Source organism: Vipera berus, assembly GCF_964194415.1.
Source record: "Vipera berus genome assembly, chromosome: 3".
Taxonomy (NCBI): Eukaryota; Metazoa; Chordata; class Lepidosauria; order Squamata; family Viperidae; genus Vipera; species Vipera berus.
The window spans coordinates 57,538,428-57,559,596 of record NC_138204.1 but is presented as its reverse complement, the minus strand read 5'-3'; the positions used below and the strand labels follow the sequence as shown (position 1 = coordinate 57,559,596).

At 39.8% G+C, this 21,169-nt stretch overlaps 2 protein-coding genes across 3 annotated transcripts in view; one reads left to right on the top strand and one right to left on the bottom strand.

Annotated features, from left to right (window-relative positions):
• Positions 1 to 365: 365 nt before the first annotated feature.
• Positions 366 to 5,968, bottom strand: HPDL (4-hydroxyphenylpyruvate dioxygenase like). The gene is made up of 2 exons (XM_081326068.1): positions 5,766 to 5,968; positions 366 to 2,598 (listed from the first exon to the last, which is right to left on the bottom strand). Exon 2 carries the CDS (start codon positions 2,547 to 2,549, stop codon positions 1,311 to 1,313), a length of 1,239 nt encoding a protein of 412 aa, XP_081182194.1. The 5' UTR covers positions 2,550 to 2,598; positions 5,766 to 5,968; the 3' UTR covers positions 366 to 1,310.
• A 2,731-nt stretch (positions 5,969 to 8,699) lies between these two features.
• Positions 8,700 to 21,169, top strand: part of LOC308665036 (selenoprotein Pb-like) — a 26,147-nt gene continuing 13,677 nt past the window's right edge. Inside the window, exons 1-5 of one of the 2 annotated variants that reach the window (XM_081322638.1) lie at positions 8,700 to 8,826; positions 10,796 to 11,036; positions 11,578 to 11,790; positions 12,377 to 12,515; positions 15,396 to 17,485. In XM_081322638.1, coding sequence (XP_081178764.1) covers positions 10,816 to 11,036; positions 11,578 to 11,790; positions 12,377 to 12,515; positions 15,396 to 15,620 — 798 coding nt within the window. In that variant the 5' untranslated portion in view covers positions 8,700 to 8,826; positions 10,796 to 10,815 and the 3' untranslated portion in view covers positions 15,621 to 17,485. Of the gene's footprint in view, positions 8,827 to 10,795; positions 11,037 to 11,577; positions 11,791 to 12,376; positions 12,516 to 15,395; positions 17,486 to 21,169 lie in introns of those variants that run through there. The other variant, XM_081322639.1, reaches the window with a different exon arrangement.

Below are 21,169 nucleotides of genomic sequence, written 5' to 3'. Positions count from 1 at the left end.
TTTCTTTTATTTTACGGTGATTTGTTTCACTTGATCTAGCAAGGAGAAACATAACACTGGTATTCAAGAACATCCAACAAATAGAACTATATTTGGACAAGAAATAGTTTATGGTAGATATTTGTGAGCAGGAAAATGTACAGGGAGAGCAGTTACCACTTCACCACCACTTTTCTAGCTGTAGCATTCAGTAACAGCAAGTGGACATGACAAAACGCTTTATTAATAGACGTAACCACTAAATTAATTAAACCATGGATACTCTTCAGTAACATCTAAAGAAATGAACTGAGTAAATCTCTTCATAGTCAACAGATTCTCAAGTAAGGGCCCTTCTACAGAACTACTGAGCCAATTTTGGACATATATTAAGATTTATTAGCAAGATGTTCTGAGAATCACAACATTTATACACAGTTCTTCATATTAGATAAAGAGTAAGTCGATTTCTTTTCACTTTTTAGGAATGTAAATAGCACAGTAGCTACTTTCCATCAGTACTATATATGCTTGGATCCATGCCAAAGGTTCCCTGTGGTTCCATGTTATGGTATTTAAAAAGATGTCCTGATTCATGAGACAGTGGCTAACAGATTCTCTTGCCTCCTATTTCTCCAGTTAACACCAAATTTGGTGGATGCAAGTATGAACAGGGAGAACTGATTTTCTTCCAATAGTAGAGAATATGTAGTCCAAAGTTTGCTCTTGGCATCTTCAGAGCTTGGTTGTTTTCATTGAGACTTTTTGTTACCTAACTTGGTAATTTTCTTCACTAAGAGTACTGTAGCTAAGCAACAGGGATCTTGTACCATTTCAGATTTGAACTCCATGGTCCCAAAGACTGTGGGGGTTCTGCAGATAGCAGTCACTTATTCTAATACAGAGAGCTTTTCTCTCTTCCTAGGGAAAATATAACAGCCATTCCTTCAGGCCTTTGTGTTTTGTTAGAGAAAAATCAATTACCAGTTCAGTAGTTCAGCTAGCAAGGCAAAAACCTACATGTTTTCAGATGTGGTTATTGTCACAACCTTGCTTCAGTCAGGTTTCAGTTCTCATCAGATATCCATTAGATGGCCTCCAGGTCACTTGGATACTTTTTAATGCAAGCTAGCACTGATTGCAAAATCAATTTTGAAAGTACACATTTAAACCACATCAGTCCATATGCTTTGTTCTAACATGGGCATTAATCCTGTGTTAACAAATCTGAGGCAGCACTATATTGTTTAGCTATAATTTATTGATCCAATTTATTTGGGGCCCATCTCACAATTCAAGGCGTCTGTGAGCAGAACAAAATAAATATTTTGTCACACTTTGTTCTCAAGTACAGTGGGTCCTTGCTGCCGATCCATATAATCCTGTACAGACTTCCAAAGCGCACGGACATTTCTCTCACCAAAACCTGCAGCCCCGTGTCGTTCAATGAGCTCTATGAAAAAGGTCTCTTCTGTAAAAAGAGGTTTAGTGAAGATCTGCATCAGGTATGGCTTCTCAGGCATGCTAGGGCGATCGTCCTGTCCTTCGTCGTCCATTGTCGCATCAAGAAGGATGCCGTAGTCTTTCAGGAGCTGAAGATCTTGCCCAACTTGCTGTATCTCCTCCTCTTTGCTTTTCTCATTGTAATATGATACTGGCGGTTTGAAAAAGCTTACTCCTGACTTGGCCATGGCTGCAGCAGTACTTAGGATGTCTGCAGTATAAAGGGCCACATGCTGGATGCCGGCACCTTCATGCTGCTGTAAGAAAGTGTCCACCTGGCCCATCCTTTGCCTTGGCAGTGACTCAGCCAGAACAAATTTACAGTCATGCTCCAAGAGTGACGATGGATCATCACTGTATTGCATGGCAGTAAGACGAAGGCCCATGTCTTCCCCCTGAATTCGAAAGCCTTCTACAGCGTCATCTTGCTGGTGGATGAAGAAGCGCTGGAAACCAAAGCAGTTTTTGTACCAGTCCAGCACAGCTTGTGAGCTACCTTGCGGACAGGCATAGGTGATGTGGTCAAAATATACGGTCTCCTTCTCCTGGAATTTCTTGGGGGCAACTTCAACTTCATAGAAACCAGGCAAGAATGGCCCACCATACTGGGATCGGTCAAGAAGAGTATGGCTTACATTGCCCACAACGGATCTCACTACAGAGTAAGTAACAAAGCCATTTTCATCTGCTTCAGTGGAAGGAGGAATAAGGATCTTGCAGCCTTTCTCTTGTAGATTTCGGGAGATGCCAGGGACATCTTCTACCTCAAAGCAAATATTGGAAGCTGTACTGACTCTGTACTGCAGGTTCACATCATACAGGATCCCTTTATGCTTATAGCAGTTTGAAGGTAAATCTGAAGACAAAATGTTTTTCCCAGTCAGCTCCTGCTCTTCGTTGACAACAAAAATAGCATCTCCTCTTCGGAAAGCCTGCTGCCTCTTCCTCTCTGCTTCCCGTATAGCAAACAGTTCAAAGCCAAATCTTTGCACCAGGTGACTGGCCAGCTGTTGACCCTGAAGAACATGGAATCCAATGTAACACAACCGCTTCAGAACATCAGACATGGTGAAATTTGTGGTTGGTTAGTTGCAACATATCCTTTTGCTATTAAATCTAGAAAACAAAAAGGAAAAAAAATCCAGATCAATATCTTAAGACAGGGATAGGAGTGGCAGACCGGAACTGAATGGAAACTGGGTCCTATTCTCTTGTGCCAATGAAAGGTCCTCAGATTTCATAGGAAGAGCCAGTTTGGTGTAGTGGTTAAGGCATCAGCCTAGAAACCCAAGAGACAAGAGTTCTGATCCCACCTTAGGTGCAAAGCTAGCTGATTGACCTTGGCCCAATCCTTCTCTCTCAGTCCTAGAAGCAGGCAATGGCAAACTGCTTCCAATGAACCTTGCCAAGAAAACTACAAGAACTTGTCCAGGCATTCTGTCCTGCCCAAACCAGCAATTCAGTTTCCATTCTTTAGGTTGCAGCCACATTCTGTTTTCAAGCACAGTAAAGAAAACATATATCTTAAATGCCTTTTGCTCACTTTGTAGTCCTGTCTCAGAATATTCCCACTCAGAAAAGGAGAAGAACAGGACATCTAGAGATAATAGAATGCACAATTGGTGAAACATAGAAACAGCAAAACTATAACAGTAGCCATGAGCAAAGTTTCTTGGCTCCTACAGAGTAGACATTTACACCACTTGGGCCCACCCCCAAGCAGCCAAAGAAATTCAAAAGCACAGAGCTACGCACACATTGCCATCACAATTAAACAAGAGCGCTTCCGAGCATATGCACAGAAGTCTTTCAACAAAGCCACCTGCCACTATTTCAGTGCAGTGATATGATTTTATTTTATTTTTTTATTTTAATTCCATTTATATCCCGCCCTTCTCCGAAGACTCAGGGCGGCTTACAAGCTTAGCAGTAGCCTTCATTCTATGTATATGCCTGCTTGTTAGGGCTTTCACACACACCCCAAGCGGCATTATTACAAAGTCAGCTTAATTGCCCCCAACAATCTGGGTCCTCATTTTACCTACCTCGGAAGGATGGAAGGCTGAGTCAACCTTGAGCCTGGTGGGATGCGAACCTGCACTAATTGCAGGCAGCTGGTGTTACTTAAGGAGGCATTAGCCCACTGCTCCACCAAGGCTCTTGCCTATGATGCACTTTTATTTTTTATTTTATTTTATTTTATATTTTTTTTATATTTTAATTCCATTTATATCCCGCCCTTCTCCGAAGACTCAGGGCGGCTTACAAACTTAGCAGTAGCCTTCATTTTATGTATATGCCTGCTTATTATGACAATATGAGAAACATTAATATGATTGTAGAGTTTATCGTTTTTAAAAGTACACTTTGTCAAGGATCCCCTCTAGAAGAAACATAACACTAAAGAGAAGAACCAAGCATGGATGCCTGCTTTACAAGAAAGAGGGACTTTGAACAATGGGAAAACAAATATTTTTATACAAGTTGAGGGCTACAAGATAGGAAATCCTAGGAGCCTGATTGGTCCTTATCAGTGTAACTGGGATTAATTCTATTATTAGGCAAAGAAAGATTGAATAGTGAGATCATCAGATGATAAAGGATGAAAAGTTGCAATTTTGCAATTTTGTTCCTAAGGCTGCCCTTAGACTGCGCTGTGAGCTGATGAGCAGGCTTATATGGAATTAGGCAAATTGATGAACTGGGTTTGGCCCTGCTCTCTTCTAAAAGACACGGAGGAAAAGGATGTAACCTCCATTTTATTTGTTAGGTTCATTTCATTTCTCCACTGCTATTTTTAGCCATCCTACAATCTTACTTCACATTTGTATATAAGTGAAGATATTTACCTCTATCGGAACCATTTCATTCATCGCAACTGAGGGTTTTTCATAAAAGAGGCCTTTGCGCCGCTCCAGAATCAGTCAGAGCTACATGATCTCATGCTATGTATCTTAAAGCAAATATTGGAAGCTGCTTTGACTTTCTACTATAGATTCACATCCTACAGCAGGGGTCTTCAAACTTGGCCCTTTCATGATTTGTGGACTTCAACTCCCAGAATTCCTCAGCCAGGCACGCTGGCTGAGGAATTCTGGGAATTGAAGTCCACAAGTCATAAAAGGGCCAAGTTTGAAGACCCCTGTCCTACAGGATCCCTTTACGCAGCCCAAAGCTATGTGATCCCATGCCATCATGTTCGGTGGCTGAGCCAACTGATTTCTTGTTCAGATTCATATATCTGAAATTGCACTAATCTTCCTGACTGAAATGGTTGAACCTGTAGTGCTTGAGGGCCAGATGGTTGGATTGGAACAGGGGTCTTCAAATTTGGCCCTTTTATGACTTGCGGACTTCAACTCCCAGAATTCCTCAGCCAGGCAAGCTAGCTGAGGAATTCTGGGAGTTGAAGTCCACAAGTCATAAAAGGGCCAAGTTTGAAGACCCCTGGTTTGGAAGTTTCTCACATCATGTTACCTCCTGACCATCTTAGACTCATTGAGGCACTGGTCTTCCATGGCTACCTTCATGGCTTTTCAGCTTCCTCTCCTAGTTACATTTTCTTCAGATACAATATGAACCAAAAATGTAGACTTTAGTGGGGGGGGGGGGGTTGGTAATTGTTCCAAACTTGGTGGTGGTGAAGAGTTAAGACAGTAAATTTCAAGCAGCTCTCCCCAAGAAGTGGGCAGTGATGACTGACACTGTCCTGCCACAGTGGAGTAAAATTGCCATTTTAAATATTACTTTTGTTTGATCATATTATTTGAGGTTGGTTTCCTTTCTTTAGAGTTACCATTTCTTTGACTGTTTAAGGAAAACAGGTTCTGGGCTTACAGTAAGAAATACCTACAAACTCTTCCTTTAAAAAGAAGAGTTTTCTCGACAAGCATGTTGTCTTTCAAGTTGCTTAGATCAATCCGTAGAAGAGATGAAAGATGAAACATGTTGCATTTTAAAACACTTCCCATACCTGCTCCTTTATCTTTAAAAATAAAACCACGTTTCCTCAAGGGAACAAGTTGCAAAAAGGAAAGGGGATCTTTCCCCCCCCCCCCACACACACACACACAGCCCTGCAATAAATCTTAAGAGGCACGTTTTATCCAAACCCTCCCACTCCCAACTCCTCATTCTCACTCGAAAAGGCAAGGATTGCTTTTTTTTTTACTCGTACTCTTTTACTCGGCAGCGTGAATAGTTCCTCTTTCCTCCCCTGCCGCGTGCCGATTCCATCTGCTGCTGCCCGGCAGATTCCACGCATCCACTCCCTCGCCTCTCACCTGATTTGAACTCCTTATTTCTCCTGCCGTATTATTATTCTCTCTCCTTCCAGCCGGGAATGAATACGTAACGGCGGTGGTGGGGCAGAACACGGCAAAACGCCAACTTTTTCACCACCTTGACCTTAAAAGTAGCAGCTCCGCAGCACAGACGGAAGCGGAAGATGTTCGAGGATGGGATTGCGTCTAAAGGCAGTTGCACCGCACTTTGCAGGATTTGGATAATCCAGGGCTACGACGAGCTTTACCACTAAGCTTCCCCCCCCCCCCCGCGCTCCTTCTTTTCAGATATCAATTGGAAAACAGAAAGAATGAGGCGCTGTGTGAGGCAAGGCATGCGGCTGTTCTCTCTGGGAAGAAGAGACTGGCTTGTATTTTTTTTAAATTGGAAAGTTAGTTTTAAAAGACAGGGGTCCGTATTCCTTCAGGGTTTAGACCTCGGACAAGGAATGTAATGATGAACGTCCGAGGACTGTAAAAAAACAACAACCCACGGTTACTAGATGGCAGCAAAGAGAGATTTTGGTACTCTGTTACCATCTCGTGGTCATTCTCATCATCTGCAGCTGAATCCGAACACAGGTTAGGCCTGGAGCAGGGGTCCTCAAACCTGGCCCTTTGATGACTTGTGGACTTCAACTCCCAGAATTCCTCAGCCAGCGTGCCTGGCTGAGGAATTCTGGGAGTTGAAGTCCACAAGTCATCAAAGGGCCAAGTTTGAGGACCCCTGGCCTGGAGGAACATTGTCCGTGGGGTCGCGATAGGTCAGACACGACTTCGCAACTAACAACAACAACACTTTAGCAGCTGTTCCAAGTTACAGCAGCATTGAAAAAAATGACTTTTGACCAGTCCTCACACAACCATCACATCCCCACAGTCATGTGATCAAAATTAGAGCGCTTAGCAACCATTATATATTTAGACCAGGGGTCTGCAACCTTGACAACTTTAAGACTTGTGGACTTCAGCTCCCAGAATTCCTCAGCCAGCTATGCTACGTTATGCTGGCTGAGGAATTCTGGGAACTGAAGTCCACAAGGTTGCAGACCCCTGATTTAGACGATTGTGGTGTTCCAGCACGGTCAGCTTCTGACAAGCAGTCAATGGGGGAAAGCTGAATTCACTAAATAATCCCATAACTCACTTAACTGCAGTGATTCACTTACTAACCATAGAAAAAAGTCATACATTTGGGCATGATTCACTTAATTGCCTTGTTTAGCAACGGAGATTCTGGTTCCAATTGTGGTTATAAATTGAGAGCTACCAGTACTTTAATCTCAGAATATTCTACTGGTAAACTTGCCATTGCAAGGCAGAACCAGGAAAAAAAATTGAAAGTCATGTATCTGATTGTATTTCTGAAATCTACAGATGAAGGGAAGATCAGAAATGCTCTTTGTGCGCACAGGCCCAACATCCTAGTCCTGAAGTATTATATTTTAAAGTGTAGGTAGCAGTTATTTTCAGGGATAAGAAAAATCACTGAATGTGTTTTGGGATATTAGCATTATTACTTCACAAACAGGTCTTTGAGCCTGTTGCTCCTTTAAGAGCAGATGCCACTGCTTTCTTGTATAAGTCCCTGGATTATGAGACTTGGTGGTAATATAATTCTGACTCCCTAATCTCCTTTAAGCATTTAGCTTTGTAGGTGCTTTATATTGGTTGTAAGGTTTTACACTTAGCCTCACAATTGCCCCAGCATTACTCAGGAATTTAAAAGAGCCAAAGAAACTCCTGAGCTGAGGTTTCAAGAAGCAAACAACTGTTATTTTGATCAAAATAGAGTTGGGTGGCCACATCTCTCTTTGTGGCAGGTAGAGAGATGAAGGCAACAACCAGGAAAGATGTCTTCCACCTTTTACACCTTTCCTGAACAAAGAGACTAGGAACCAAAAGGTACAGAAAAATAATTCCTAGATAATGACTCATACACAGCAACCCAGGCTCCACCATAACTCCTTTTGCCCCTCCCCTTACCATGTTCTTTTCATGTAAGGCAAGCAATCACCTGTACCTAAAGCATAAAACATTTGCTTTTATATAACTAATTTCCCAATATAAAGCACCTACAAAGCTGTTTGCACATAAACAAATACATATATATATATGATTACAAAGTATCATTACTAATATCAATATTACTAATATCAACCTTAAAATCCCTTCCATACAATCCTCTTTTGTCTGATCCCTGCATAAACTCTTTCTGTGTTAGTATGATACATTTAAAGACAGGATAGAAGTTGGAGCCTACTCCTTACCTTAGCGATCATAGGATAGCAGAGAGCAAAGAAGTCTTTGGGTGGCAAATGCCTATTGCCTAGATGAAAAGATACAAATGATTTCCCTCTTCCTGGCAGGACAAAGACCACCTTCTTTTTGGGAGGGAAAAACAATTCTCTGGAACGACTAAGTCCTTGGACAGGGATAGGCAACCTTGGCCCTTTTATGACTCGTGGACTTCAATTCCCAGAATTCTCAGGAATTCTGGGAGTTGAAGTCCACGAGTCATAAAAGGGCCAAGGTTGCCTACCCCTGTCCTAGGAAATAGGAATAGGGCTGCAACTACACATACTTTGTTAGGGGAGAAAATCTATTCACGTCTTCACTTTTGGCCCCAGATAAAAGTTCAGATGACCACAGCCACTCTTATTAGCAATTTAACTTAAGAATATTTGTAATAGTTTAAATGATTAGGAATTAGTTGCTGCCCTCCTCCAAAGTTATATTTTCTTGCATTCACTGCCTGGCAGTGCATGGTATTTCTTATGTGATGAATCTGAGAGAAAAACAAGGACAGCTGGGAGACAGGCTGTGGTAAGTACAAAGCCTAATGCTATGAATATCTCCAGGGACACGCCTGTAGTTGGCTCTTCCCCCAGCTATCTCCTTTCTCCCAGCCCCTTCTGGGTGGAGAGATCTGGAATGAAAACTAACTTACACCAGAGGTCAGTGCAGAGTTGGGAGGTTAGACCCATCAGAGCAACATCAGGAGAGTCCCAGCTTTCTCAGTGGACGGAGCAGAACAACGGCAAAATTCACCAGGGAAAAGGTAGCGTATGGCCTTGTTTGGAATTCTATATAGTGGAATTTAATTTCTGCAGAAGATTAAGGATTTTCGGTTGGTTCCACCAAAAAAGATTACCACTATGAATATGAGGTAGGAGGAAGTAAATGAAGATGTAAAAGAGCACAATTCTTTCTTAGTCAATATCTGGACTTGCTCCTGAAGGGCACAACTTGGATACCACATCACTTTCCATTAGACTGTCTACACCAGGGGTAGGCAACCTCGGCTCTTTTATGACTCATGGACTTCAGCTCCCAGAATTCCTGAATCAGCTGACTCAGGAATTCTGGGAGTTGAAGTCCATGAGTCATAAAAGAGCCGAGGTTGCCTACCCCTGGTCTACACAGAGATTCTCAATCACCCGGGTCATGGTTCTCCCAAAGGTACTTTTCAAAAGGCAACTCGGCTTTCTTAGATTTTATTTTTTGTCTTGAAAACATTTCACTTCTCACCCAAGAAGCTTCTTGGATGAGAAGTGAAACATTTTCAAGAGGGGAAAAAAAACCCTAAGAAAGTCCAGTTGCCTTTTGAAAAGCACCTTTGGGATTTCCACCAGACTGACTTCAATGGTTAAGAGTGTAACAGGTTTTGAATCCTGCAACAGGAAGGCATTGTAACTTTTTTCATAGGTACAGTATTTTCTGAGCATGATATCCTGCCCTTTTCTATTATTACCAGATTATTTTCTCAAGTGCAGGAAGATAGAAAAGCACATGTTTGAAGGGAATGGGGACTGCTAGGCCAATGCTAGGCCAGGAATTGCAGACCTGTTACATAGTGTGAAGTAAATGGGGAGAGGAAAACACTATAAATGATTTCTGGGTATGTCAACACTGCTGTTGGTAAAAGAGCTGCTGATAATGCCCCAGACATGTCTGGCTGATAGTAGTAGAAGACTATTGGCCAAGAAAACTGTTTAATTTGTCCAAAGTAAAGAACTTTATCTTCCTACATTGCCTCTTTTCTACAATCAGGACAAAGCCATTTCAATAAATATTTGGTTTTTTATTTGCACTCTTTGGTTGTACTTCTGGTATCTGTGATGTGTCCTAATGTATTTTTTTTCATGAAATCAGGACTTCTATTAAGCTAAACACGTGGGACCCACGTCTATAATTTAGAGCCCCAGAGTTATTTCCTGGAGTCTTGAGTATCCTTGTCTGTCAATGGAAATGTAACTTCTAAACTTAACTGATAAACAGGGACAAAAAGGAGAGAGCTCAGCTATGATTGAAAGGGTACAAGTGAAAATGATAAAAAAAAATTGGGAAATGCAGCGCTGCTTTTTGGCAGACCACAATTTTGCTTTCAGCGTGTTACTGGGAAATGAATGAAAAAAGCGTATGGTACATTACGGTACATGTTATTTAGAGAAGGTTTTTGCAGATCTTATCAGCTACATGCAACCACCATTTTCTTTCCCTTCCCCTCAACCCATGTAATTTTCCTCCATATTTTTTCAGTCCTCATTTTTTTCTTTTAGTATAACCAATTGAGTGCATTTCTCACCTCTCTCTTTCCCTTTCTCCCATAGGTGTAGTAGATATAGTGATACAAATTAGATATACCGGAAGCTACATTTCATTTTTCTTTTGTTTTATCTCATGTCTTTAATTACTTTTGCAGACTATTTCTTATTCCTTTTCTGCACTGTGCCTAAAAGGGAACAACGTGATGAGTTGATACGTATGTATGTACTATGGATTTGCAAAATTTGTATTCATGCACAGAGCAGCTGGCTTTAGTGATAAAAGCTATAGTAGATGAGATAGAAGCCTTGTTGGGATCTTTCTCTCAAACATCCAGGCTGCAACCCTCAACATACGACTAAAGACTGAACTCCACTGCATAATGGGATAGCATTGCTTATTTTCTGTGGTGCAAAATAGGCTATGCCATGGAAAGTGATTTTTCTGGGAAAGATCCTTAAATCTGTTGTCTTTTCTTGTAGGCTGAAGGGAAGTAGTTGCAATGGGCTACTTGCCCCAGACCACAAAAGCCTTGCTGCTGGGAATAATGATTGCTACTACAATAGCAGAAGGGGTTGTGGTTGAGAACCAAACCAGAATATGCCAACCAGCCCCACTCTGGGAGATAAATGGCATAGACCCAATGGCTGGAATGGATGGCCAGGTGACAGTGGTGGTTCTTTTGAAGGCCAGCTGACAGTTCTGTCTCAAGCAAGCAGCCAGGTGAGTTCAGCCCATAGAACAGATTGTTTGCTTCAAGAGCTATAAAGAGCCTAAACTGAAACCACGTCTTTGGCGTTGAGGTTTCTGCAGAAAATACTGAAATGAATGCAGCATTGATTAAACTGTTGAAATTGGTTCTCCATCAATTCCTGTTCAGCGAGATGTAAAATGAACCCTTGGCTGTAATATGCAAGATGTGATATACAAAGAGGAATTGCTATAGTTTAACTCATGAATTTCAGTACTGCGTAATGTGTAGTCAGATATCTCTAAAAGAATTTCAGCTGTAATAGGCCATTTAGTGAGACATCAAATAGCATGGTTTCTCTTGCTCTACAGATTTTATCCTAAATTATACAAAGCATCCTTCCTAATTTATCCCTCCAAATGTCTTGGATTTCAAATCTCATAATTCCTAACCAATGGTGAGAGTTGCAGCCCAACACATCTGAATTTCCAGTATTAGTGATGGGTGGGCGCTGAGAATTACACTTCTGCATGTCTTTTCCTATATGTTATTTATTGCTCTTTTTATAACCAGCCTTGGCAGCTTGCAAGAGAAATTGTCTGGCGATGGCATGGCCAGTGTCAGTTTCATGATTGTGAATGAAAAGACCCCTTTCTCCAGAGCAATGTATTGGGAGCTCAAACGACATGCACCCAAAGGCATCCCAGTTTACCAGCAACAAATCCTGGAACCTGATGTCTGGCAAATTCTAAAGGGCAACAAGGATGACTTTCTGATATATGACAGGTTGGTAGTACTTGACACAGGGAAGAATCCTTTCAAGTGGATATGCAGATACAACATGATTATAACACTCTTGGATTCTGTCAAGCACCAGGGAAATTGGGAGATTCAGACAGTTCAAATGAGTATAAAGAGTTATTGCAAGCTTTAGCTGTCTACAAGAATCTGACCAACTAACGGTCAAGGGAAATGTGCTGGAAATAAGAAAGGCATTCAAGGTGGGCTGGACTTAGATTTCTTGCAGGCACGTAAATACTTAAGGCTTATGACGCATTTGGCCCTTCTCTCGGGCTCAGCCTTATCATCTCCTACCGATTCTACAGTGGAGGCTGAAAGGAACTGATTGGGCTAAAGCTTAAAAGCAAAAAAACAACAACAAAAACCCACAACCCTATCTGTAGAGCACATACAGTAGAGGAAAGAAGGCAAGAGGCGTGTTCCTTCACTTTAGACAGGGACCTTTTCTTCTCATTCTGTCATTGATAAAAATGTCAGCTCAGCCAAATTATAACCATTTCTGCTCATGCATGGATGAGTGTTCTGAAATAAACCTCTTGCCCTTTTCTTCCATGGCGTCCGGTTTCTGCAGGTGCAAGAAGCTCACTTTCCATATCCAGTTGCCATACAGTTTTCTGCACTTACCATATGTTGAGGCAGCTGTGCGCTACACATACCACAAAGACTATTGTGGCAATTGTTCCTGGTATTATCTGAACAGCAGTCAGGAGGTAAGAGTTTAAGTCTTCTCTCTCTGTCTTTAGCTCTTCTGTTTAAGCCGGACATTTCTTATTTGCTCAGCTTATTTTGTGATACTTAAGAATTCTCCACGTTTTCTGGTTTGCACATTTTATTCAACGAGGATGAGAGAAATACAGTAAAAGGGAAGGCGTGTTTCATATTTTCCTTCACAGTGTACGAGAACAAGCACAACTGGAATATTTCAGTTGTATCTTTAGCTGTAATAGGAGGGACTGTGCTGAAGGATCTTAAAGAATAACTTTAGAGTCACACAAAGGGCCCATATTTAATTATTTACATCCAGGTCTGTTTCTGTTACATATTTTTTTTTTATTGAAAAGTTTTAAAATACATTTTATCTTTAACAATCCCCCCCTCCCCCTCCCCAACCTATCACTCCCTACCCCTCCCCCCCCTTTCCCCCCTCCCCCCCCCGACTTCCCAGAGCTAAGTACAGGGTATAAAAACAAAGAACAATCATAAACATCCATATGCTACCAACAATAAATTCTTAAATCTATCACTCTCTAGCTCATATAAAATAACTACAAGCAATATTAATATTACATATAAAAAGAAAGAAAAAAGAAAAAAAAAGAAAGGAAGACTTATTCAAATGCTAAGTGAAACTTTTTAGTCCCATATTTCTTCTGAATATATTCAATCCATTTTTCCCACTCCATAATATAACGTTCTTGCGAATGATCTTTCAAATAAGCCGAAATCTTTGCCATTTCTGCCAGGTCAGAAACCTTTAAAGTCCATTCTTCTATAGTCGGCAGCTCCTCCTTCTTCCAATACTGACCTATTAAAAGTCTTGCTGCTGTAACTAAATTTAACATCAACTTAGTGTCCACAACAGTAGCACCTGTAATTATACCCAACAAAAAAAATTGCGGACAAAACTTTATCTTTTGCTTGAAGATCTTCTGCATATTCCACCAAATTTTTATCCAAAAAGCCTTGACCTTTTTACAAGTCCACCATATGTGAAAATATGTTGCATCTTCACCACCACACCTCCAGCATTTTGGCTGATAATTCGGATACATACTTGCAAGCTTTTTAGGATCTAAATGCCATCTATAAAACATTTTATAAAAGTTCTCTCTTAAGTTTTGAGCTTGTGTAAATTTTATGTTCCTCACCCAGATCTTTTCCCACGTATCCATTGTAATAACTTCTTGGATGTTCTGGGCCCATTTTATCATACAGTCTTTAACCAATTCTGTTTCTGAATCAATTTCTATCAATGCAAGATATATCCGTTTGATATGTGCTGGACCCTGATTTCTAATTTGCTTTATCAAATTTTCATCAGTCATTGCAAAACCAGTTTTCTGATCTTCTTTCCACCTGGCCCGTAATTGAGTATATTGAAACCAGGTTTGAACAATCTTCTCATCTCGCAAGAAATTCTACGATTTTAAACATCATACACTTCTTTCCAAGCTTAAAATCTCCTTATACGTAGTCACGTCATGTTTAAAACCAACATTTATGTTTTCTATTGCGTGTTTTGGAATAGCCCACAATGGTATCTTGCAGTCTAGCTTGTATCTATACTTTTTCCAAACTCTCAACAATGCCTGTCTTAAAATATGCACTTTAAACACATTATCTACCTTCTTATCATACAACAAATACGCATGCCAGCCAAATAACAAGTCGTGGCCCTCAAGATTTAATAATCTCTCTTGTGTCAAATTAATCCAATCACTTATCCCTGCTAACGCAGCAGCTTCATAATATAATTTAAGATTGGGCATTTTAAGACCACCTCTTTCACGAGTATCCTGCATAATCTTAAGTTTAACTCGTGGCCTTTTCCCTGCCCAAACAAATTTATTGATACCCCGTTGCCATTCTTCCAAATTAGAATCTTTCTTAAGAACCGGTATCATTTGAAATAAGAATAAAAATTTAGGCAGGACATTCATTTTGTTTCTGTTACATATTGACCGAATCCACACATTGTGTTAAACTCTACTTTGCTTAACCACGACTGGTGAATAAAGAGCTGTTGACTTGATTTGCACATCATGCTATACCAATACCCACTATGGCTGAATAGGAGTTACAGATCAGGTCAAAGAGCAGGTTATGATGGTCAAGGCCAGGGGTAGGCAACCTTGGCTCTTTTATGACTCGTGGACTTCAACTCCCAGAATTCCTGAGCCAGCATGATTGCCTCAGGAATTCTGGGAGTTGAAGTCCACAAGTCATAAAAGAGCCAAGGTTGCCTACCCCTGGTCAAGGCTAAAAGGACATGCCAACCTGCAATTTATCTCTCTACACCTGTGGACTCTTTTTGTCTATCTAACATAGGAAGTAAATATAATAAAAAAATTGCTTTGAGAAGAGAAAAATCTATTAATAGATATTTGTATCAAAATGCAAGGGTATCTTTGCACTCATTTTCCCTCCTTCCTATGACATATATTGTAGAGCTGTACTTTTTATCTTCTGCCATAATTTGTTATGCAAATCCAGCCAACTATGTCATAGTCTACAAAGCAGGGATAAAACAGTTGAACTAATTTTTTTTAATCTATTATGTGTAAATCTATAATCTTAGCACCTGGTTACAAGAATCGTACTTTTTAAAACCACTTTCTTAAAATTAGAAAAATTGCCTTGAGTGAGTCAGCAACAGAAGAAGAATTTATGTTTGCTAGAAGACTAGCAACATATTCTGCAAAGCTAATTCACTTTGGCAGTTGGTGCTTTGTTCGCAGCTGAATATAAACATGTAGCAAGTAGATCACTTCAGAATAATATATGTCATTTTCCTTTACCCTTAAACTGTTCCATCTGGCTTCATTTTGAGTCCGTCTTATAATATGTCAGAACTTACTACTATTTCACAGGTGAATAATGCAGCAAGTACTCCTGTGATGACAACTGAGGCTCCCAGAGACAAAGTGAAGAGCCTGGAAGTATTGAAAAGTCAGCCTGGAAAGAAAAATCAAGAAACGCCTAATTTCAAACACGTAGTCCAGAGCCATTCCCACCATGGGGGAATTAACACAGCCCAACCATCCCTCCATTCTCAAAACCGTTCAGCTAACCACCACACAAGGGAATCTCACTAAATGTCTACAGTATGGAAACACACTCTGTTAGGAATACAATTGTTAGGAACCCCAAAATCTTACACTAAAAAAATTAAGCAAGCAATATAAGAAATACCTAAGGAATAAATTTATACATTTCAGGAAGGATGGTTCCATGTTGGCTCACAATAAGAGAGACCAGAGGAAACCACATTATTTCCAGAGGGACAATATCATATTAATCTATAATAGGTTTTGTTTCATTGTGGTGTAACCAATAATTAACTTGAACTCGAGTGGTTTATTGGCAGGGCTGAGCCCATAGGTTGAACAGTTGGAACACGGGTGTCAAGCTCGATCACACCACGTGATGTATCGTGACGTATCATGACTTTTTTTGCCTTTGCGGAGCCAGGGTGAGTGTGGCCAGTGCATGACGCATCCAGCCACGGACTGCCAGTTTCACACCTGTGAGTTAGAGGTTCCAGACATTGTCTCTCAGAAGACTATTTTGTGGAAGCACAGATTGGTATTTCTCACTACCACACCTATGTGGACTTAAGCTCCCAGAATTTTCTATATAGCACCAGCTGCAAATTCTGTGAATTAGAAGTTCATGTGATGTTACCCAGTTTGGTAATGAAACAGTTGCAAGAAAACCACCAAGCCTAGAGAGCACCAAGGACCCCACAATTCAATCCTGAGCTATAAGTATTCGCTATTTCTGTATGTACTTAGTCTGCTGCTGCTGGGAAATCAGTTTTGATTCCCCACCTTTACATTTCCTACTTTTCTGTACTCAATGAAGTATGCAGTGTAACCTAAATATTACAGTCACTGCAGTCTGAAACTGTTCAGAAAAGTAGTTAACTAAAATGGAAAGATGGGATGAGGATCAGAATTAGGATTTGAGGAAGGGTGACAGACTAAGTAAGGGCAATGGAAATAAATTTGGCACATTAATACCCATGGACCTGGATGGCTAATTTGTGGATTGTGGTTTATGTGGTGATCCTGGAAACAAAAAGTTTGCCAGAATCAAGAGAATAAAATGTAATTAACTAGGTTTACAAAAATGTTACTTGCTTCTATATACATCTCACCGTATGTAGTGAGAAGGTTTGGGGTGAAGCTTAAATAAGTAGCAGAACATTATGAGATGAACTGGTGAAGAAAATGTATTCTTGACATATTGGCAAAAAAAGTAATGAAAATGGATACATCATGTATTGAGTAAAAATAATACTGCATTCTGGTGGAAATAAACTATCTGAAATTGCATTTGAAATCTTCATTTTCAATATGTTCATGGATCAGAAGCATTACAAATTAAAGCAGTCTTTTATTTAAAACATGTGCACAAATACATATGACCAAATCCATTTTTGCTTTGGGTACCAAATTTAAAAATTATTCCTAGTCATGCGTTCCTTATCAAAATCTTCTGATAGATTTACTTCTTTCCTGCTTTATGTCTTGTTTGCCTTTACAACAAATTGCACAAAGACCCTGAGTTATATGAGTGTGGTTAACACGGTTATAAAATATTTGCTAAAGCTTAACCTTTAACTGTCTTCATCTTTTCTCTATAACTGCAGTTCACTTAGAAGAAATTGCTGTTTCTTTTTTCTTTCTTTTTTTTAACTATATCTGTCCCCTGGTCTAAGAATAAGGTGACATACGTGTTCTTACCCCTCTGGTTTATTTTCCCAAAAATCCTCTTGAGTTTGGCTAGATTGAGTGATTGCCCCAAGATTAGTTGGTTTCATGGAATGGAATTTTGAACCAGAGTTTTTCAGTTGTCAATCCAGCACTATCCACTGCATGGTCATCTGCATAGGGTCAAAGCAGCAAAAACCACAACTGCAAATGCATGATTAAAACTCCACAGTTTTTTAATTGTGCCAGAGATGCATGTTTTTTAAAAAAAACAAAACTGGAGCTTCAGTAGTCTCAGCCACCTTGCTATTTTTGACTCTGCCCCCCCATAGGCAGATGATGTTGTTAAGTTAGTAACAACAGTTAGTTCCCCATTATGAAAGTTATCAGTGCCTTGTAGACTTCAGGGCAGGTAAATACAGGTAGTTCTTGACTTACAACAGTTCATTTAGTCACCATTCAAAATTACAACAGAAAAATGACCATTTTTCACAGTTGTGACCTTTGCAGGATCCCCATGCATTTTGATCATATGATTCAAAATTCAGATGCTTAGCAAATGGTTCATATTTATAACTGTTGCTATGTCCCAAGATCATGTGATCACCTTTTGCAAACTTCTGACAAGCAAAGTCAATGGGGAAGCCAGATTCACTTAACAGCCATGTTACTAACTTAACAACTGCAGTGATTATCATGGTTCCGATAGATGAAACCAATTAAAAGAGCTCCAAGGCAATGTTAAAGAACATTTTATTCAGGAAACAAAGTATCGGCACCTACATAGTTGAACCCAAGACTGAAGTTCCCTCCCCCAGATACAAAGTAACAAGTTGTAATTCCCACCGCAGAAAGGCTGTCATCAATCACATTCACCAATTATTCTAAAACGTGGGCTCTCCTCCCAACGTCTCAACCGGCCAAAACTTTATCTAACATTGACCTTGAGTTCACACCACACACACAGCTGCAATTGTTATGGCTAACTGAAAACGCTCGAGCATTCCCCTCCTCCCCACTTCTACATCTGAATATGTCAAACAGCAGAAAAAGCACAGTAAAAGCGAAAGGTAAAATGGTTGCAGTTTCTTAATTGTCACAACGCTGACAGTGATTCAGTTAAGACACGTGGTAAGAAAAGTTGTAAAATAGGACAAAACTCAGTACATTTCTCACTTAGCAAATTTTGGGCTCAGTTGTGGTCATAGGTCGAGGGCTACCTATATGACCAGTGAGTCGGTTTAACATAATACAATATATAAAATCTAGCTAGACATCTTTATTAGAACCCTATTAGAATGGCTGGAAGGAAACAAGATCTTAGTGGAGGAACGGAGAAGATTTCAGCAGGCAAGTTTTCAGGGAGTTTTCTTTGTGTTCAGTCAAGGAATAATACTCTCCCGTTTCATTGAAAAATAGACAGATAGACCTCAACTTATGATCAGTTGCTTAGCTTAAATGATCATGAACTTCCCCAGGGAATACATATGATCCAGTGTTGAAGTTACAACTGTCAGGACACGCCTCCCATGATCACATGACCACATTTTGAGCATTCATCAACCAACCCACCTTTCTGCCTGTTTGCACCCTCTCACGGTCACATGACTTCATTTTATGATATTTTCTGTTGAAAACCAGTATTTACTTCTGATTTTCAGCAAAACCAGGCATTGTTTTTTTTTTATTGAAAAGTTTTAACATACAATTTTTCTTTAAAACCCCCCCTCCCCCTCCCTTCACCCTCCCCCCCTACCTCTCCCCCCTCCCCCCCTCCCCCCCCCGACTTCCCAGAGCTAAATACAAGGTATATATAAAAAAAACCAATCATAAACAATCATATACTAACAACTATAAGCTCTAAAATCCATCACTCTCTAGCTTATATAGGATAAAACAAACCTTAGTAATATTAAATATATATATAAAAAAAAACTAAAAGAAAAAAAAAGAAGAAAAAAGAAAGAAGACTTATTCAAATGCTACATAAAACTTCTTAACCCTATACTTATTCTGGATAAACTCAATCCATTTTCTCCATTCCATAATATAGCGTTCTTGCGAGTGATCTTTCAAATAGGCCGAAATCTTCGCCATCTCTGCCAGGTCGGAAACCTTTAAAGTCCACTCTTCTATAGACGGCAATTCCTCTTTCTTCCAATACTGACCTATCAAGAGTCTTGCTGCCGTAATTAAATTCAACATCAACTTAGTGTCCACAACTGTAGCATCTGTAATTATTCCCAACAAAAAAAGTTGCGGACAAAACTTTATCCTCTGTTTAAAAATCTTCTGCATGTTCCACCAAACTTTTATCCAAAAGGCCTTAACCTTTTTACATGTCCACCATATATGAAAATATGTTGCATCTTCATCACCGCACCTCCAACATTTAGGCTGATAATTCGGATACATACTTGCGAGCTTTTTGGGATCTAAATGCCATCTATAAAACATTTTGTAAAAGTTTTCTCTTAAATTTTGAGCTTGTGTAAATTTTACGTTCCTCACCCAAATCTTTTCCCACGTGTCCATTGTAATAACTTCCTGGATGTTTTGGGCCCATTTTATCATACAATCCTTAACAAGTTCTGTTTCTGAATCAATCTCTATCAATGCAAGATATATCCGTTTAATATGTGCCGGTCCCTGATTTCTAATTTGCTTTATCAAATTTTCATCAGTCATTGTAAAACCATTTTTCTGATCTTCTTTCCACCTGGCCCGTAACTGAGTATATTGGAACCAGTTTTGAACAACCTTCTCTTCTCGCAAGAGACTATATGATTTCAAACACCATACATTTCTTTCCAAACTTAGGATCTCCTTGTACGTAGTCACATCATGTTTGAAACCAGCATGTATATTTTCTATTGCGTGTTTTGGAATTGCCCACAATGGTATCTTGCAATCTAGCTTATGTCTGTACTTCTTCCAAACTCTCAGCAATGCCTGTCTTAAAATATGCACTCTAAACACATTGTCTACCTTCTTGTCATACAACAAATATGCATGCCAGCCAAACAACAAATCATGGCCCTCAAGATTTAATAATCTCTTCTGTGTCAAATTAATCCAATCACTTATTCCTACTAATGCAGCAGCTTCATAATATAATTTAAGATTGGGCATTTTAAGCCCACCTCTCTCACGAGTATCCTGCATAATCTTAAGTTTAACTCGTGGCTTTTTCCCTGCCCACACAAATTTATTGATACCTCGCTGCCATTCCTCCAAATTAGAATCTTTCTTAAGAATCGGTATCATTTGAAATAGAAATAAAAATTTAGGCAGGACATTCATTTTCACTGCTGCAATCCGTCCCAACAAAGACAATTGCAATTTTTCCCAATTCTCCAATTCTTTTTGAATTTTCCCCCATAGTTTTTCATAATTATTTTTATATAACTTTGTATTAGAGGGCGACAAAAACACCCCCAAATATTTAACCCTTTTAACAATCTCAAATCCAGTTAGTCCTTCTAAAAGAACCTTTTGCGAAACTGTCATATTTCTGACCAAAATTTTGGTTTTCTGTGTATTAACTTTAAATCCAGAAACCTTCCCATATTGTGTTATTATCTCCATCAGGTCCACAACAAAAACCAGGCATTGTTTAACAACCACCACAAAATTGATCACAAAATTAGGTCAGTCACATGGGTGACCCACTTTATAACTGTCTGTCACAACTTACAACCAGAATGGACAGGCTCCATTATGGTCGAAAATCAAGGACTACATGCTCTCAATTACCTATGTCAGCTGTTTTGTTTTTGTTTGTAGATCTCAGGCAAGCTTTTGACTCTTACCTCTAGAGCAGCAGTAGGCAACCTCGGCTCTTTTATGACTCATGGACTTCAACTCCCAGAATTCCTGAGTCAGCTGACTCAGGAATTCTGGGAGTTGAAGTCCATGAGTCATAAAAG

Excerpts from the sequence above, each read along its gene's own strand:
- HPDL (XM_081326068.1), bottom strand. The coding sequence starts at position 2,549 with ATGTCTGATGTTCTGAAGCGGTTGTGTTACATTGGATTCCATGTTCTT.